The sequence below is a fragment of the Lepisma saccharinum genome, chromosome 1 (assembly GCF_977018435.1).
Source record: "Lepisma saccharinum chromosome 1, izLepSacc3.1, whole genome shotgun sequence".
Taxonomy (NCBI): Eukaryota; Metazoa; Arthropoda; class Insecta; order Zygentoma; family Lepismatidae; genus Lepisma; species Lepisma saccharinum.
In genome coordinates, this window is record NC_139229.1 from 113720921 (window position 1) to 113738449 (window position 17529).

The 17529-nt window shown below is 37.8% G+C and overlaps 1 protein-coding gene across 4 annotated transcripts in view; it reads right to left on the minus strand.

The window, feature by feature from the left end:
• Window positions 1-314: 314 nt before the first annotated feature.
• Window positions 315-17529, minus strand: part of atos (atos homolog atossa) — a 99414-nt gene continuing 82199 nt past the window's right edge. For all 4 annotated transcript variants that reach the window (XM_083136389.1, XM_083136397.1, XM_083136404.1 and 1 more), the window contains 11 exons: window positions 15433-15623; window positions 14281-14474; window positions 13419-13644; window positions 12443-12591; window positions 11781-12040; window positions 10478-10874; window positions 8048-8855; window positions 6879-7066; window positions 5079-5391; window positions 2679-2914; window positions 315-672 (listed from right to left, as the gene is read on the minus strand). In XM_083136389.1, coding sequence (XP_082992515.1) covers window positions 504-672; window positions 2679-2914; window positions 5079-5391; window positions 6879-7066; window positions 8048-8855; window positions 10478-10874; window positions 11781-12040; window positions 12443-12591; window positions 13419-13644; window positions 14281-14474; window positions 15433-15621 — 3129 coding nt within the window. In that variant the 5' untranslated portion in view covers window positions 15622-15623 and the 3' untranslated portion in view covers window positions 315-503. The remainder of the gene's footprint in view (window positions 673-2678; window positions 2915-5078; window positions 5392-6878; window positions 7067-8047; window positions 8856-10477; window positions 10875-11780; window positions 12041-12442; window positions 12592-13418; window positions 13645-14280; window positions 14475-15432; window positions 15624-17529) is intronic.

Sequence of the window (17529 nt, forward strand, 5' to 3'; positions counted from 1 at the left end):
CCATATTTGCATACAAGGTTCTTGATTTCCTCACTTGGCAGATTTATCGTTAGTTTTCTATATGTAGAATATACACAATATTCACAACAAAAATGAATTTAGTATGAAGCATGGAAGCATAAAAGTAATATTTACCCAAGCAATATTCCATTAGAAAATTACTTATCACAAAAAGGTAACGCATGCAAGAACAATGTACAACAGCATAAACAATTATCACAAACTGGACTTGTACTTTTTGACCTTCAAGGTCAAATCCACCCCATGCTTTTGACAAAATCATGGTCCCACGTACTGGCATTTAATACCCTTCATTTTCTATTTTTTAATGCTTGGAAGCATAATTATTTTTGTGCAATGAACTTTCCATTGAAACTCTCTTTACGAAGCAAAACCCAGGACAAGCAACGTACTTGGTACATAACACTGCTCACTTCAATGACAATATGGCAAAAAGCTTAGACCTAAGATTTCAATCAGTTTTCTGTCTCTTCCTGGCATGGTCACTTGCGAGGTGAAAATTTTGGATTTGTGGGGCCATGAGTGAAGGACCTCAGCTCGTATGCCTTCTCAATGCTGTGAGCAGTTGCCGTGTCAAGGTCAGACTTCCTAAATATTATTATACGGATGTCTGTATGGAGGTAGATGCGTCCAGATTTTGAGCTTGCAAATCTGCATGAAAGAAAATAAGTTTGAATTGTCAAAATATAAAATTTACCAAAACACATTAACTATTGTATAGTTAAATATTTCAATAGACTAAATTCCAAATCAGTATTTTAATTCCCCGATTTTTTGTTTACCTGATGATTATGTGTAGAATATGTTCACTCCAAAATACACAAAAAGTTAAAATAGGAACATAAAGTGTTGTTAGTACAAATTAAGACAGTGGTTATGCTGGTAGTTCTTTCAATTAAGCATGACTTTAGTTATGCCACTTTTCCCTTCCAATTTTGGATAAAAAGTAAGTCCTGTCTGTAAGCATGATAATAACAGCTTGAACTGTTTCCAATTTGAATGCTTAGAACCAAAGGAGCTTCATTTTAATATTTTCAGTTTCTTTTTCAATTTATGAATTGCTTACAAATCATGCTACAATAATTTAGAAAAGGCACCTGAAATTTTCCGACTAGGTACATTGCAAACTTGAAACATGTGGAGATTTCAAGGCATATCAGATTGAGGAGTATGTTTTAAGTTCACTTATGCACAAAGGTTAAATAGGCCTACCACTATGTGCCTCTACTGACACATTGAGGAGATCACATCCAGATGTTCTTGCTGATTCTGATTATGCAGTGATGACATCAAGACTCCTGGCTGCCAAAACTCATGAGGGTCAATTCATACCAAACAGTCCCAAAAAACAATAATTGATGCTAAACCTTTTTCAAAAATGTCCTTTTTTTAAACCTCTATGCAAGGGTAGTTCAAAACACTTATTAGTGGCTTGCTCTTGAGTTATAGCTCTTTGAAAATGCTCATAGTTCTTTTTTTCTTCAAAATTTGGGCCTCAGGATTGTTGCGATTAGCCAAAAGTGGCAGAAAAGCAACCCTAAAGAGCAAAATTCAAATTAAATTAATATAGGAAACATTACTTACTTTACATGAAACTTCTGAAATTGCCATAGGTGAACAGTTAGTGATTCTGTAAGCTCAATTCATAGCAACTAATTCTAACAGGGTCTGTAAAAATGCCACATGACACTCATGAGATCTGATTATCCTGGAAAGTTTGCAAAATTTGAACTTTCCTTTTATTTTGCATTAAAAAGTGGATTTTCTGATTACATAACACATATTTTAATGTTGATGTAATTCTTGAATATTTTTTCATGCAAAATTCTTGGTAAATTGATGCATATCATTGGAGTACAACACTTACACACTAACATTGGTCAATAACTTGAACAACTTTTGATTACACCACCCTGCACGGGTTTGGATGACTCGCAGATGACTGTTGCCTCTGAATATTTTCAGCATGCTGATTCCAAAAAAAGAAATCCATTTTTACTCATCACTTCTAGTTTTTTTCACAATAAAATGTGTAATTCCATCATTTCCTCAATAGATGGCACTGTCTGTTTACATGGTGGTAAAATATTGCTTTTCAACAATACAAATCCTCCAAATTTGAACTATAAATCACATAGGATAGTAAGCATTTAATCCACCTTCTATCCTCAGAAGACACATTAACATGAAAATTTTAAACTTTGATTACGTAATTTCCATTTTCGAAGTGCCTCATAAAACTTTCCTTCACAAAATGTCCAAAACTCTATGTTATGATATGGTGGGTTGATTGAACTTAATGACTTGGAGAAAAATACTTTCAGAATCAGCTTTTGGTTTCTAAAAAACCGAAATTTCCTTTGTTGAAGTTTATTGTATTGAGTTCTCTAATATGCATAATGGAATGTCGAATATGAGAATTTTGATTGTAAAATTGTAAAAAATCCTGACGTGATGGGGAAAAAAATGGATGTCATTTCTGTGATCAGCATTCAAAATACTTACAGAATCACCGATTGATTTGAAATCAGATTTTTTTCCCCAAAATGCAGGGCTGTGTTATTACAATTTTCAAGTATCGGTTCAAAGTGGTATCAGGTCAGCCCCAATCTTAGTATATCTTCCTTACACCTCTAATAAGAACAGAATTATTATACCTGAGATGAATAAGGTACCGAAGCCACTTTTGAGCATCCTTGTGCTGGTCACTCATGCTTGCAGGCATATAGAAAGTCCGATGGCGAAGGAACGTCTGAGAATTGGAAGGCATGTCATTCAGATCATACATCACAACAAACATCTTCACAACAGTGCCCAGAGGATTGAAAAGGGTGACTTGGATGGTGCCTGACCGTGGTACATTGTATCCCTTGTGGCCTAAATTGATGTGACCCTGTTGGAAAAATGGAAACATTTATTTGTGTGTGGCTTTTCGTAACAAACAATCAAATAGTCATGTTTCTGACACTGGGGTCTTTTTTTTTTGTGTACCATCGTGGAAAAGTACATGATCCCAGTAAAGTGAAATATCCCATTCCAAAAAGTGCAAAATACGATGCTAGATACAGTTAGTCTTTTGCAACTGAATCTTTTCTGGTGAGTAGCTGGAGGAATTTTATTCTTTCCACTACTGTTCTATAGCAGTCTTACAGTTTTCATTAGCTGTGCTAATTAGCGCACACACATAAGTTTTAAAATATCAGAATAGTTACAGATTGTTACAAATGTACCTATAGTGTGTTTAAACTTATTATTCCTGCAAGAGTTGGCTACACTTGCGGCACTATATTGTGGAATGTCTGTCGGTGCATGTATGAGTCTCACAACTCAAAGATGATAAGACAGGAGTTTCTCAGGTAGATATCCGGTCACTTCCGGGGTGAACGTAATGCAATTGCGAAATATGCAGAGACAAAAAGGGCCGGCAGTGATCAGAAAAGGGTCAGATCGCTTGAGAGAAAGGGGGGGGGGGGGTGAGAGACTGTGTGCCCGAACAGGGTAAGTTCCATCTTCCCTCGTGTCTGCCATTCTCAATCACAACGGTTATGGGTCTAGAAAACATGTCATTTCATCTGGTCAGGTTTGTACCTCAACACAGTCCTTTGGGAGGACATGAGCAAGCGAGCCATTAGGACTACGACACGTGGTGGAGATGCGGGACATTGCATACGTAATTGCATTCTGTTCACACCAACAGTGACCAGACATTTATCTGAGAAAACTTCCTGTCTCATAATCTTTGAGTTGCAAGACTCATACATGCATCAACAGACATTGCACGATATACTTTCACCAACAATTTCGTCAATCAAAAACAATCATCAGCATTTGTGCGAGATTGAAGTGATCAATCCATCACTGATTGATGTGATGGAATCCTGCAAGAATGACAACATTGATGAATTTATGACTGTGCAGATAATATGTTGCCAAAACCCTGCCCGTTCCATAACCCCCCCTCCCCCCCTTAAACTTTGGGCATTCAAACTGGGCTTAATGTAGTGTCTGTTATGCTTGTGTGAGAACCAGAGGTTCTAACTCCAAAAATCAAGTTTTCAGTTTTGTTTAAAGTATCTCCCCTGAAAAGCTCTTTTGGAGTCAGATTGGTAAATCTCTACCTTTTCTCCTTAGCGGTAGAGTTACATATCTCTAATGTACTGATTTATTTTTTTTATATATAGAGGCAGACATATTTCTAAGAATCCCTCCTGTATATTTGGTAAATTGGAATTACATCAGTCTGATTCTCACAAGACAATATGGTCTTCCACTAGTAAAATTTCTGTTTCAGCATGACAAATAAAGGAAACTGTGACACTGATAAAATGTGTCTATGGCATCCACACCTGTATTACATTATATAGATATGACAACAACTAAATTACTCACAAGACACTTTAAAAAAAGTGCCACACTGGAAAAATGAATATTTGAAATTTTAAACAAATATATTCTGGCGTTAACATCAGCCAGTATACAAATACATACTCAAATCCGATAAAATAACAATATTTTGTACCTAGTCATATTATAAATTCTGTTACAAAGTTAATAATGAACTACAGGCACAGTGAGCAAGCTAGTGTATTAATATTTGGATGTTACAAAGGTACAGGTCTTGCCAACACAGAGCACCAATCACTGTTCAAAATGGCCACTTCTGGCCTTCACAAGAGGCCCGAAGTCTCATGAGGCCAGTCATCGATTGAAGCACACACGGTCTTGAGGGAAAAGTCCATCACTGCCTTCACAAGAGAACACTCGAGACTCGCAAGATTTGGATGCCTCTTCATCCAGACCATGCCCTCCAAAACGGACCACAACCTGTAATCCAATGGGTTAAGGTCGGGGCTGCTGGAGGGCCAATCAGCAGGAGCAATGAAATCAGGCACATTCCTCTGAAGCCACTCCTGTGTGGTCTTTGCCTTGTGGGCCAGTGCTGAGTCCTGCTGGAAGCTCCACGGCTCATTGTTGAACATGGTGCGGGTCAACAATTTCTTGTAACAGAATTTATTATATGACTAGGTATAGAGAGGAAAAACATGAAAAACACTTACCAAATATGGGGTGGACACTTTGTCATTGTCTCCAACTGTATAGAAGAACACTGTCACTGGAAGCACCATATGTCTTGGACAGAAGGACCCACTGGCTCCGATTTCTGCTGTGAAACCTTGCACTGTACTCACTGGTTCCAAGCGGCCATTGAGAACAGATTCTTCAAAGCTGCCTAACAAGGATGAGGAGGTCACTGATGAAGGCCACGACAAACAGATTGGAAGCTGGACAGGTGGTGGTGACCGACCCTCTTCACTCTCTGTGTCTGCTTCACATTCCTCATCTCCTGAGACAGTGATCTCAAATAATGCACTGTGTTTAAATTGTAAAAGAAAAAAATCTAGTGAGTGCAGTGGAAACATGATGTAGATGCAGTTATGTGATTTCAGTTTGAACTTCTGTTTTGTACACTGCTCTGTGCATGCAAAACACTTTCTGCAGTTCATTACAAAGTCCTACTAACCAACTTTGAAGTTTCTTCAATAAATAATTATTTCATTGAAACTCAGTTGCCTGATTCAGAAAGCTACAACAGTTCAAATCAAGAAACTCTAAGCCTAAAATTAAAATTTAGTGATAAATGTAATCCTATCAAATTACAATACTATGCTAAGAATATATTAACTAACCATAGTACTGTACTGCATTTGTGGGGAGGAGCCAATGTGAAATATTTACTGTTAAAGCACCAACAAAAAGTACTGGTGGTTTCTATTGTTTCCATTCCTATATAATCCAGTTACTGCAGACTCACCGTGATCTGGCTGACATGAAAATTTTCTACAATATCATGAATGGAAAATTAAGATCTGAATTTCTACTTACAGAATTCAATTTCAGAGTGCCCTCTCGATCGACCTGAAATGCTCAACTGTTCCACAACTCTACCACTAGGCTCTCTCTTATACATCGCTCTCTGTTCCAAAGGCTGCCCCAGCTCTATAATAAACTACCTGCAAACATTGACATTTTCCTCCCTGCAAAGTACATTCCGATCGTCACTATCAATGAATCTAATTTTCTTTTCCTTGTTTATGTCTTGTCATGTTTATATTTACCACCTTGACTTGTTTTTGTTACTCTACTACAGTTTCAGTGTAAAATGGCCATTACAGTGCTGTACATAAAACTTCGAATAAATAAATAAATGGTAGTAAACATTTTACAAGAAGAAACTACAAGTAAATGATTCAGTTATCTCCTAATGAATGTATGACCAACGGGCTTTGTTTGAGAAAGAAACTGCACATTAGAAATGCATTTTATAAAACCAGAATGCATAAATTGAACTTTTATATGAATAAAAGCAAATAAAAATGAACTCTAAGACTATTTATACCGTATTTCTTCGAATTCAAGATGCCATTGAATGTTCAGCTTGAGCCTTGTGAAAAAAAAAAAAACAATTTACTTCCAATTTAAGGTGCACAGATGCACATACCAGTAATACTAGTACTTTATTAGAATGATACTGTATAGTAGTATTACATTTACATTGTTTTTACAGTAACAAGAAAATTTCATTAAGGTTGATTTTTATCAGTACCGGTATTTCAGTAAAACTTAAGAGAAAAATCAATTATTGTACGAATACTCCATTGCATATTACACTAATGCAGTGGTATATTTATACATAAATACTTGGATTTGAAAGAAAGAAAGAAAAAAGTGCACCTTAGATTTGAAGAAATACAGTAGTAATTTTAAATTTATAAAATTGTCTGTAATATTACAGGTGTATTCTTTCTTGCTAGCATTAGATAATGAACCATTACAAACAAGGAAAGGGGTGCACTGACCTTCTAATTGCGGAGACTGAGTTCAACGAGCTATCAAAGTCGAAGCAGGTGCCACGCCTTATAGGAGCGGGGCTTGAGGTAAGTGGGAGACCCGTTTTTGAATGGAAAACCATGGAAGCAGCCGAATCCAGAGACTGGCGGAATTTAGCCTTCTCCAATGCTGACGGAACAGTGCGACTTAAGGCGACCTAGTGGAAAATAAATATTACTTAAGCAAAATGCAAAAATATTGCATCTTGAATAGCAGGTTATGAAATTTTAACTTTCCACTTATTGATTCATATTTGCATGCAAGTTTCAAAATGTCCCTGCAGTGAAGTAAAAAAAACATTCACCCAATTGGACATTCCTGTTAAGTTGACATCTCAATTGTTTCCGAGTAGCAGATACAATTCTGTACATCACACTGTTTGCAAACAGTGTCCTTACAAATATGTTAACGCTGTAGTTGAAACTTATGAAGAATGGCAAAATCATTACTGAGATGTACTCTTTTATAGTTTAAACTAGATTTTGTGGTAGTAATTTACTTTTATTCTTTTCTATATTCTTGAAGAAGCCCAATCAAATCTTGTGAAATATTAAATTGAAATTATTTGTGCATCAAAGATGAGTTATTCATATTTTAATTTATACAAGGTGTCATCACACAACAAGTTTTCACAGCATGTAGAGAGCATCAAGACTAGTCAATTGTCTTGATAACGTTTTGATCACGACATTTTCCACCCTGTATGTTGGCAGCCATGAAGCACAGATACATGGTTGCCACGGACACTTTTTTTTCTGTTTGAAGGTGACAAAATTGTAATTATGCTATGGTGAAACTGTTTGGCAAATCAAGAAAAGCAACCACCTCAGAAATGGGACAATTTCTAAACAAAATGTATGCAGCAGAGAGGTTAACTAAACCCTTTATTCTACTGACATAGCTGTCCAGCTTTTTCTAGCATGTTACCAGATATCAAGAATAATGCAAGTGGCAATAGTGAATATGTGCTGCATGCATGCAGGATCAGAATTAAACTGTTTCAAGAGCTTGTAGCATCAAAACGAGGCATCAAGCATGAAAAGTTTTTCGCTTTCATGTCCTCTACATGCGAAATGTTTGTTGCCGTTATATGGAGACATTACTGTGACAATGCTAAAAAAATAAAGGAAATTCTCACCTCGGCACTCTCAAACAGGCTGAGGTCCCTTTTGAATATCTGTTTTATTCGGTTCAGCCCTCGATTGATGAAAGTGTGCTCCTTCCTCGGAATCTTGCATTGTTGTTCAACGTCATCACTGCAGGATGCTGCAGCAAGTTCAACCTTTGGCTCTTGCTGTCCCACATCCACCGACGAAGGCACGTTTGTTTTACTTCTTTCTTTGGTAAAAGCGACTGTAGAGGCATCACATGCTGAAAGACTTGGTTTCACTAAAGTTTCACAAATGTCAGGTTTACTTAAAGCTAAGGTATGAGCACCAATTGTTTCCACGAACTCACTACATGCATCTCCTCCATACATACTGCATTTTTTCTTTTCTACACTGTTCCTACGAGTTTCTTGAGGCTTTGATCTTTTCAAACTACACTTCAAGCAATCGGTTAGCTCCGAGATGGAGGCATCTATGCCATCTGGTGACTTTTCTACTAAGCAACCATCGAGAATCTGATCCTCACTTGACCAATCACTGTCGTCTACGTTTGCACTAGTCCTCTCCTTCGATTCTAACTTCATTCCTAATACTGAGACTGGGAGTTTATTGCATTTGGTTGGTTCCTTTTTCACACTAGTTCTTAAGATGGCTTCGAGTAAGCGATCTGCTTTTTCTGTGCTGCCGACATTTGGCTTGGCACTGGATGGCACTTCTACTTTGTAGACGTCTCTTGACACTGGCACTTTGGGTTGGAGATTACATGATGTATCACAGCTTGGGTTATAATCTTCTGATTCCACTTTACCATGTCTAGCGATTGGACTGTTTCGATGCCTGCAATATAATCGTAAATAAGAATCAGACTTCAGTTCAGTAGCATCAGGAAAAACAACTACAATGCTTATTTTAAGGGGGGAAGGGGGAAATGATTCTACAAGAAATCAAATTATTACTTGGTTCTATCATTTTTCAAACTGAAACATTGGGGTTTTGCAAAAACATTTTTAACATTGAAATCCATTTCATGATGGACATAAACAGAGCAGCCCAATAATTAAGTACTTAGTCCACTCCACATGCATGGAGTTTTTTTATTTTTTAATCCACAAATGGGATAATTTGGACTGGGCCTACAGTTTAAAGTGAGATCTGAACTACTATGTGCCTCCGCTGGGTATCAAACACAGTGGAGGACACTCCATGTGCATTGTTGACTATTCTATGCTGCATATATTTATGTACAGCACAGCATCTTAATACATTTAGAAATGAGATGATCAGATTATTTATTTAAACAGTTTTCATTTAATCATGGAGTCCCAATTTTGCCACCCAGTGTTAATATATAATAAACGAATTTGTGAGTTTGCACAATTTAATGGATATTAGACTCTGTGAAAGTGTTTTGTGTTATTTTGAGTTGCCAAAACGATACTCAACCTCTGGAAAAGGCAACGACTTGTACTGTTGATAAATTTGGAATGATACTTTCAGTATGATCAACCCCCCAAAAAAAACTTTAGCACAAGGAAAGAAAAAAGAGGAGTCTACAAGTATATCAATATAATATTAATTTTTCTTGTATGTACGTATTGCTTGCATTGTAGAATTTTCTCTCTTGTAGTCTACAGTTATTACAATCATAAAAACACAGTTTTTCGTTGCGACGTTTCAGGAGAACACACGCTCCCTTCATCAGACCTATATTTTTAGTTTGATTAAAGATAGTTAAACAATGGTTAAAATTTTTAACAAAAAGAATCAGTTTGTATAAAATTTTAACCATTGTTATAACTGTATCTTTAATCAAACTAAAAATATAGGTCTGATGAAGGGAGCGTGTGTTCTCCTGAAACGTTGCAACGAAAAACTGTGTTTTTATGCTTCTAATAACCGTAGACTACAAGAGAAATAATATAATATTGTCTGGAACAATATTACAAAAGCCAGGAAAAAAAACACTGATAGAAGGAATTGTAATAAGTTGTTTGGGGTCAGAAAAATATGTCTTACATAGTGGAAGCTTGTTTATACATTTTTTCAGGGAAATAATGAATTTAATGATATAAAATTATACATGGGAGAGTCAAATGAAAACCTTAAGTTGTTTTTGGTCATTGTCCAACTTCCTCCTCTATTTGTAAACTTCCTGGTGTGGTAAACATTGATCGAGATATTGAATTGAGTTTTTGAGAGCTACTGTCACACTCATCTTCAGGGTAGCAATGCTAATGTCACCCTCATCTTCAGGGTAGAAGTGCTAGAAGTGACTTTAGCTCTCTAAAGCTTGAAAACCTTTCCAGAACTCACCTGGTCGATAGCCCAAGAATATACTAATTGCCAGGAAAGTTGCAAGACTTACGTTTATGGCTTTCATTTGACTCTCCCCTAAAAGAAAATCCACGAGCATGAAAACTGAGGTTCTTTCACAAGTAACATTCACACAAGATATTTACCGCAACACAGCCAAGACCTCTTCCACCTCTCTCTGGCTGAGCTCCAGATTCAGCTTCTTCGATTTCCTGCTTTCTTCATTATCACTGGAAGACCTAGGCAGTCCACTGTCACTCTCGTTCCTCCGCCACGGCTCCTTCCTTCTGGAAATGCATCTCTGCTCCGGTGGCTTCCCACCGGATGAATCGCTGGTCAAGTCCTCCTCCTGCAGATCATCGCACTGGTAGCAGTGGTGCTTACCCGGCTGAGTGCAAGGCATCTGCATCCGGTCGTCAACCAGTTCCGAGTCTGCTCCAGTCGTGTCTCTTCTTCTGATCGTTCCCCGTCGGCTGGAACGCTGCTGACTTTGGGCAGTGCTTGTGGGGCTGTTGTCTCTGCTTGGAAATGCTAGCCCTTTACCTGAAAGTGAATAGATCATTCACGGTGAAACAAGGGAGAGAAAATATTTAAAGCAACCGTATCTGCATTTAATTAATTCATGGGACAATGACTCTTTGTGGGATTTTCCTTACAAAATGAAACTCAATATTTAGGCTACATATTTTCTAAAAATAAGGTACATGGATTAAGTTTTTATCAGCATGAGAAAAATAGTATGCACTCAATTGCTGAAATATTGCATCACTATAATTCTAGGCAATTTCGAAAATAAACTACTGGGAATCAGCTTTATCCAGAATGTAATTCTATTTCTTTGTCGGGAACAGAGGGAAGGGGGGTGTAAGGGTATATTTAGAGCAAAAATGACACCTAATTGGGCCTGTGAAAAATTATAGGATTGTGTGAATAAATCACCGACTATAAATTTATTTTCCTTATATTATATCACTTTTCCACCTCTTCAGACTATCATGACATGAAGAAGGGAGGGTGCGGATATACAAAGGAAACCCTATACCCAGACTGCGACTCGAACCAGGAGTTTTTGGTAACAAGCTCGTGAGTCTGCACTTGCCAGTTTGACCACCAAAGTCACTAGTATTGAAGGATTGATGAACTTTATATAAATTGATTAATTTGACTTCGTTTTTTTTTTTACCACTTTTAGCTAATCACATAGATGAGGATGAATGGTGATAAGATGAATGGATGAAAGGAAATCACGAACATGATTATACTGGCTGCAAGTCCAGATGCCAGAACCTCGATGGTCTGCAAAATGCAGTCCAGAGTGAAATTTATATAAATGATGCTGATAAAGCACCAATATAACATTTACTGATGTGGGAAACCTGAATGGCTAATGTTAATGCAGGTACTGGTTACATGGAATAAAAAACTTTATTGTTCGTTACTTTCTCTTACCTTCATCCCTATGAGATCTTGCTTCGCCACCAGACCGAGATGCATGGCGAGGCATTCCGAACATGAGGTATTCTGGAGCTTCAAGGCTGGGGCTACCACACCGTGAGGGGCTCTGGTAACGGTGAGGGAAGAGATCCAAGCTTTGCGGAGGATCCAAAAGACTTTCACCCAACAGGGGATCGCTTGCAGTCTCTTGATCGTCATTGCTGCTGCCACCAAACCTACACTTTACAACTGAACGACGAAGGTCATCCACACCACTGGAAAGAGATTGTTCAAGTAAAGTACAGTTCTGCATAGAAATTTGACACACAAAAAGTTTTGATTTCTTTCATGCTGTATATGATTAAAATTAGCCCAAGTAGATATTTGCACCAATTAGGATATAATACTTGGTTTATTTCCTCTAATCTTGTAGTTAAGAGTTCTTGGAAAGATTAAAAACATTATCTTAATCTGAATTAAAATAAACTAAAAACAGTAAGAGAAAATGCAGACCTTCATAAAAACCAAATGTACCACACCAAATGTTATTTCAACTCAACCATAATGAACAATTGATAAAGAAAGGAATCCATATTCTTTAAGACACTGAAAACTGGTTATCAATAATTGAACATTTTCACTACCCTCTTGGTTGGTTTTTATAATGAACTTAGTACCTCCATCTCTTAGATCCATCATCTTTTGTTGAGGTACTAGGTCCTACGGCACCTTGTGGCAATTCTGCTTCAGCAACACTTTCCACAGGATGAATATTGCAAGGTACTCGAGGAACACTCTCCATCCGAGGCAGTGATCGCACACAAACCTATGAAGGATTCAAACCATGTTAATCTTCCATCAAACAATGGACACTAAGTGTATTAGGAACTAATCAGTTTAATCCACTGTAAATTTCTTTACTGTTAACTACTCTGGCATTGTTAAATGCTTGCACTGATGCATTTGAAATTCAGCAAGCTTCTTTTTTTTTTGTAACTAGTGATTTTGTATCAGTTTTCTACATTTTTAGAATAATTGCAGAGAAGAAGATGAATAATGGTTGGATGAAAGAAAGAAAGTACAACAGAATACCCATGCTCTAGCCCGGATTCAAACACACAACCTTGAGAGTTTTTTTTTTACTCCATACAACATATACATTGTTGTATTGATGTGAAAGTTTTATCCCCACGACATTATATCTAAAAGCAACAGCAGTGACAGGATCAGTGTAATATTTCCAGGATTTATGACATGAAAGTATATTAAGAAAAAAATAGTGACAAAGAAATACAATAACACATAAAATGACAATAGAGGCTAATCTTATGATCACGATGTATTTTCACACCAGCTTCAGGTAACAGACACTGCCCAAATGTAATTTCCTTATCCTAATATTAAGTTCCCAATGCTAGTAGTAATTCAGCCAAACTGCATGGTGGAATAGTTAAAACAGTGTGCTATGATGCTAGGGATGCCAGGTTTGAATCCTGGCCTGATTACTGTGTTTTTGTGACTGTCTCCTCATCAATTTCATCATATCTTCACTACTAGTCAAAAGTGGCAGAAAATCAAAGTAAAATGAATCACTTCAATCAAGCAATAAAAGTCAGTTAACACAATTCAAAGGTAAGACCATGCGAAACTCACCTTGATGGCATTGTTTCGTCCAACACCAGCAACCGGGAAGCTGTGCTCCAGAGGGGGCCTTTGGAACTGAGATGAGAATGCTTCTCCTGGGACAGTGACCCTGTAGTTGACGTGAGCAGGCGCCTGCCCTCCAGTGCTGCTCCACCAAGCACTCAGCTGAGAGAAATGCAACTGGGAGCGAACTGCTTGGAAAAGCCCTCGGACACTGATCTGTGTATCTGGGAGCCTGGGAATACAATTATACAAGTTTGTCACGTTTCCAATTTCTGCATTATAAGTTATTTTTCTGTATTCCCGTGAAAAAGGTTACACTATAGAGTTCATGTATATTACAAGAGAAGTCTATGGCATGAAAAAGACAAATCTATAATGTAGATAGATCTGTAATAGTAGAAACATAGATCGAACATTTCAGTGACAGACAGTGACGTACACTGAGGAGTAAGTAGCGAGTCTCAGTGATAGATAATCGATCTTGCCATTCTAGTTATTTTCAAATCTCAATATTTTTTGACTTTGTCAAAGCCACAGTTCATACAAAACACTTTTTTTCACGTGCTTCTCACACCTCTGTGTGATCAGCAGGGAGGCAGAAAGTATTTGTCTGCAGACGAATTACCAGTAAGGAATCTAATTATAATAACGTAAAAAAAAAATCTTTCTTTCATTTTTCATTTTAATAGTATTATCTTCAAATACACTTAAAACTATTACCCACAAGTATGAGCGCTAATCAATAAAATTTTAATAAGCCTAACAGTCTGAAATATGTATATGCATGGTGGTGGGGAGGAGGGTGTATTGTGCTTTGTCTGTACTGAAATAATGGAATAATGTGTGGGGGGGAAGGATGTTTTCTTACCTTTTGGTAACCATGGTAACAGTCCATTGCTCCAAAAGGACATCAGAAGTAGAAGGGATGTTGGCCACTTCTGGAGACTGAGCTTTCTGAACTCCACACAAGCAATTTGAGCAAAGAAGAACTTCAATACACATAGGAATGTTGTTCTGCCACAGCAGCAGCATGTGCTTCCGGAACTTCTCTTCCCTCTTGCACTGTTGGAAGAAAAATTGTATATGTTATTCAAGTCAACTGCAACACAAGCAGCAGCTCCTACTTTGAGGGGCCCCATGCTTACCAAAAAGTGGATGTATGAATGGAAGCAAAATTAAGAATTTATACAATAAACACGAAATAGGCAACAAATTAATATTTATTATTACTAATTTTTCATTCTTTTATTGGAAGGCACAAGAAAGAACATTCAAACAGATGGAGTAAGACAATACTACCTTTTCATTACACTGATTGTATGAGAAAGTGTGGCAGCTCCTAATTAGGTGAAGGGCTAGTAGGAAGAAAATGGAGTAATAGAGAAATTAGATCAATAGTTGCACATACGTATTAGAAAGTGGGTTTCTGATAAGTATGTGTAACTATTGATCTAATTTTCTCTAATACCCCATTTTCTTCCTACTAATCCTTCACCTAGTAGCCCCGGCCACCAGCCCTTACTGATATGTGGTCTATAGGGAATTGGAAAATAAGTTTCCAGACTATATAATGTATGCATTACCACACCTAGAAGTTTATTTTCAGCAAGGTCACAGTGATCAATTCTTATGTACAAATTATTTACATAAAAGAGAGTATGAAACAAGAAATACCAATGTTTCAAGTTTCCAGGGAGAATCTGTTTTCGGTTAGGGAGTCTAGATTTCCAATAACTCCACTAGTTATGCAAAAGTTTGTATGAAATAAAGGTGTACCATTTCCCCAAGACCAAGACATGTGTGGGGTAAATACATGAAACAGGAAACTCAACTTGTGCAGTAAAAGTAAAGTTGACTTGAACAAGGTAGACAACAGATAGTATTTTGCTTCCTTCAAAATATGCAACCAAATTAAAGACAAGGAATTACATCAAAGTCATAGTTTGGTTTGAACTTCAAGTCTCTAATCTTTTACATGTTAGAAACACTACGTGGTCTCTTCACGCACTGAATTCCTTACCAGGAAGCTCCTTGGGTTACACTCATGGCGTGCAACAGCTGGGCCTGGAATCCCCACACTCGCACAGTGGGGCCCTTCGCCATAGCCCCTGCCAGTCAGTCCCGGTATCCGTCCCTCAACAATAAGGATGCCCAGATCGACGAAGACATCATGGGGCTCTGCATCCTCGCTTTCCACGTTGGAGTGCATTTCTGCAAGAAACAAAAACATACAGAATATTAACCATGAAAATTGATGAAATCAAGATAAGAAACACACTATGTACTTAGATGAACAGTTAATTTTAAGGAGTACTTTAAAAAACTAACAGTTACTAAAAATCCAACCTTAGATCACCCACCCAGGGTTCGATTCTTAGGGTGGGTGATCAATCATCGGACTTTTTCCTCCAAAATGGCCGAGATCGAGAATATGTGGGGCACTACCCCCACATCCCCTAAATACGCCTTCATGGCATGGTTAATTTTTTTTTTTACTTAAAATAGATTCCTTACATTTTTCGATGGGTTCTTTCACTCCACCCACAGATCACTAATAGAAAAATCAATTTCTCCATGGGCCTGCAATATTTCGGAGGAAGCGTGCATATTGAAAGTGACACTAAATTGTTTGCCAAGGGTACCTGTGTTCGGTAACTAATGTTTATTGTGTTGCAACGTAATCTTCTCTCTTTCCTTTCAATTGGCACACGGTGAAAGTAATTCTCGAAATGCGTGCGGTGCCTGTAATAAGAGTAATGAATGGCGAGAGAATGAATTTTATGTAACGTTTTCCAAAGTATCTGTAACATTCGACACACTTTAACAGAAGGTTAGGGTGTTAAGGCAACCATGTTGGAACAATCATAGTAGGAAAGAACTTTAGTTTGTCGGAACTAAGATGCCCAACTTTTGCTAAAACCTGTTACATTCAATTACGAGATTGCACGCTGAACATAAAACAGTTTTCTCCTTCACTTTTCTACAGATAAATACACCCATCTGTGGTGCATTATGCAGTCTGTTTCAATAAGATTCTTCAAACTACTGCAGTTCCATTCAAGAAAGTTTCCATGATTCAATCTTTTACTACGCTTTTCTGCCACTTTTGGGGATGAGTGACGATATGATAAAGTTGATAAATAGACACAAAACAAATGCCCAGGCCAGGATTCGAACCCGGACCCCTGGCGTCGTAGCGCGATGTGATTGATAACACTCCGCCACGGAGGCAGGCGCAGCGACAGTATTTACCCAGAAAAATAAAGTTAATTCTTGTCGCAGAGGTAGGTAGGGATAGGTTAGCATTCAAAAAATGTTCTTCATTATTCAAATATGGAACCAACAACTCTGCATGAATATCTACTGGATGGGATCCGACAGGCCCCTCGACTATTTTTCGAAAGGTCCTCATCAGCTCCAGACCATGGTGAAGAGGAATGAGAAAAACATATGTATCCACATCACACATGCTTACCAACTGGTGCAGTAATTCTTTTTAAGTTTCTCGGGGTGGAAAGGGGCCGAGGGGTTGCTGTTAAAAGGTTTACTCTTCAGTTTACAAGATTCATATGCAAGGTACCCCTGAGAAAAGCGTGATGGAATATGTATGGCATATGACAGAAATTTCCCTCTGGGCCAAAAACATCATTGTTCAATGAAGAATGGAAACGAGTAGAAAAAAGCATTGACCCATTGAAACCGGGAAGGTGCGTTACCATGGTGACGAGAAATTTTTGTTTTGCACTTCAGAGATGTTGATTGGGCGGGAGTGTTTTTTAAGTACCATGCAAGGGGTGGGAGGTTGCAATGGGGATCATAACCCCTCCCCCTTTCACCCAGCATTCCTAAAGAAACGCGAAAAGTAAGAACCTGTGACAAAATATTGGATTAAAAAGAAGAAAAAAATGAAAATACACCTGTTCACGCCACTGATTACCATACAGTTACCGGTTTACATAATTCTATTCTACCTACAGGCAAGAAACTCGGAACATTGCTATTTAAATATTGTCATAAAAAAGAACAAGGACGGCCAACTTTCTTTTTCATGTCGAAGATTTCGGGGGAGGATCTCCAAACCCTCTCTCTCGGCACGTCCTTGTTTCGCAAGGCCCGG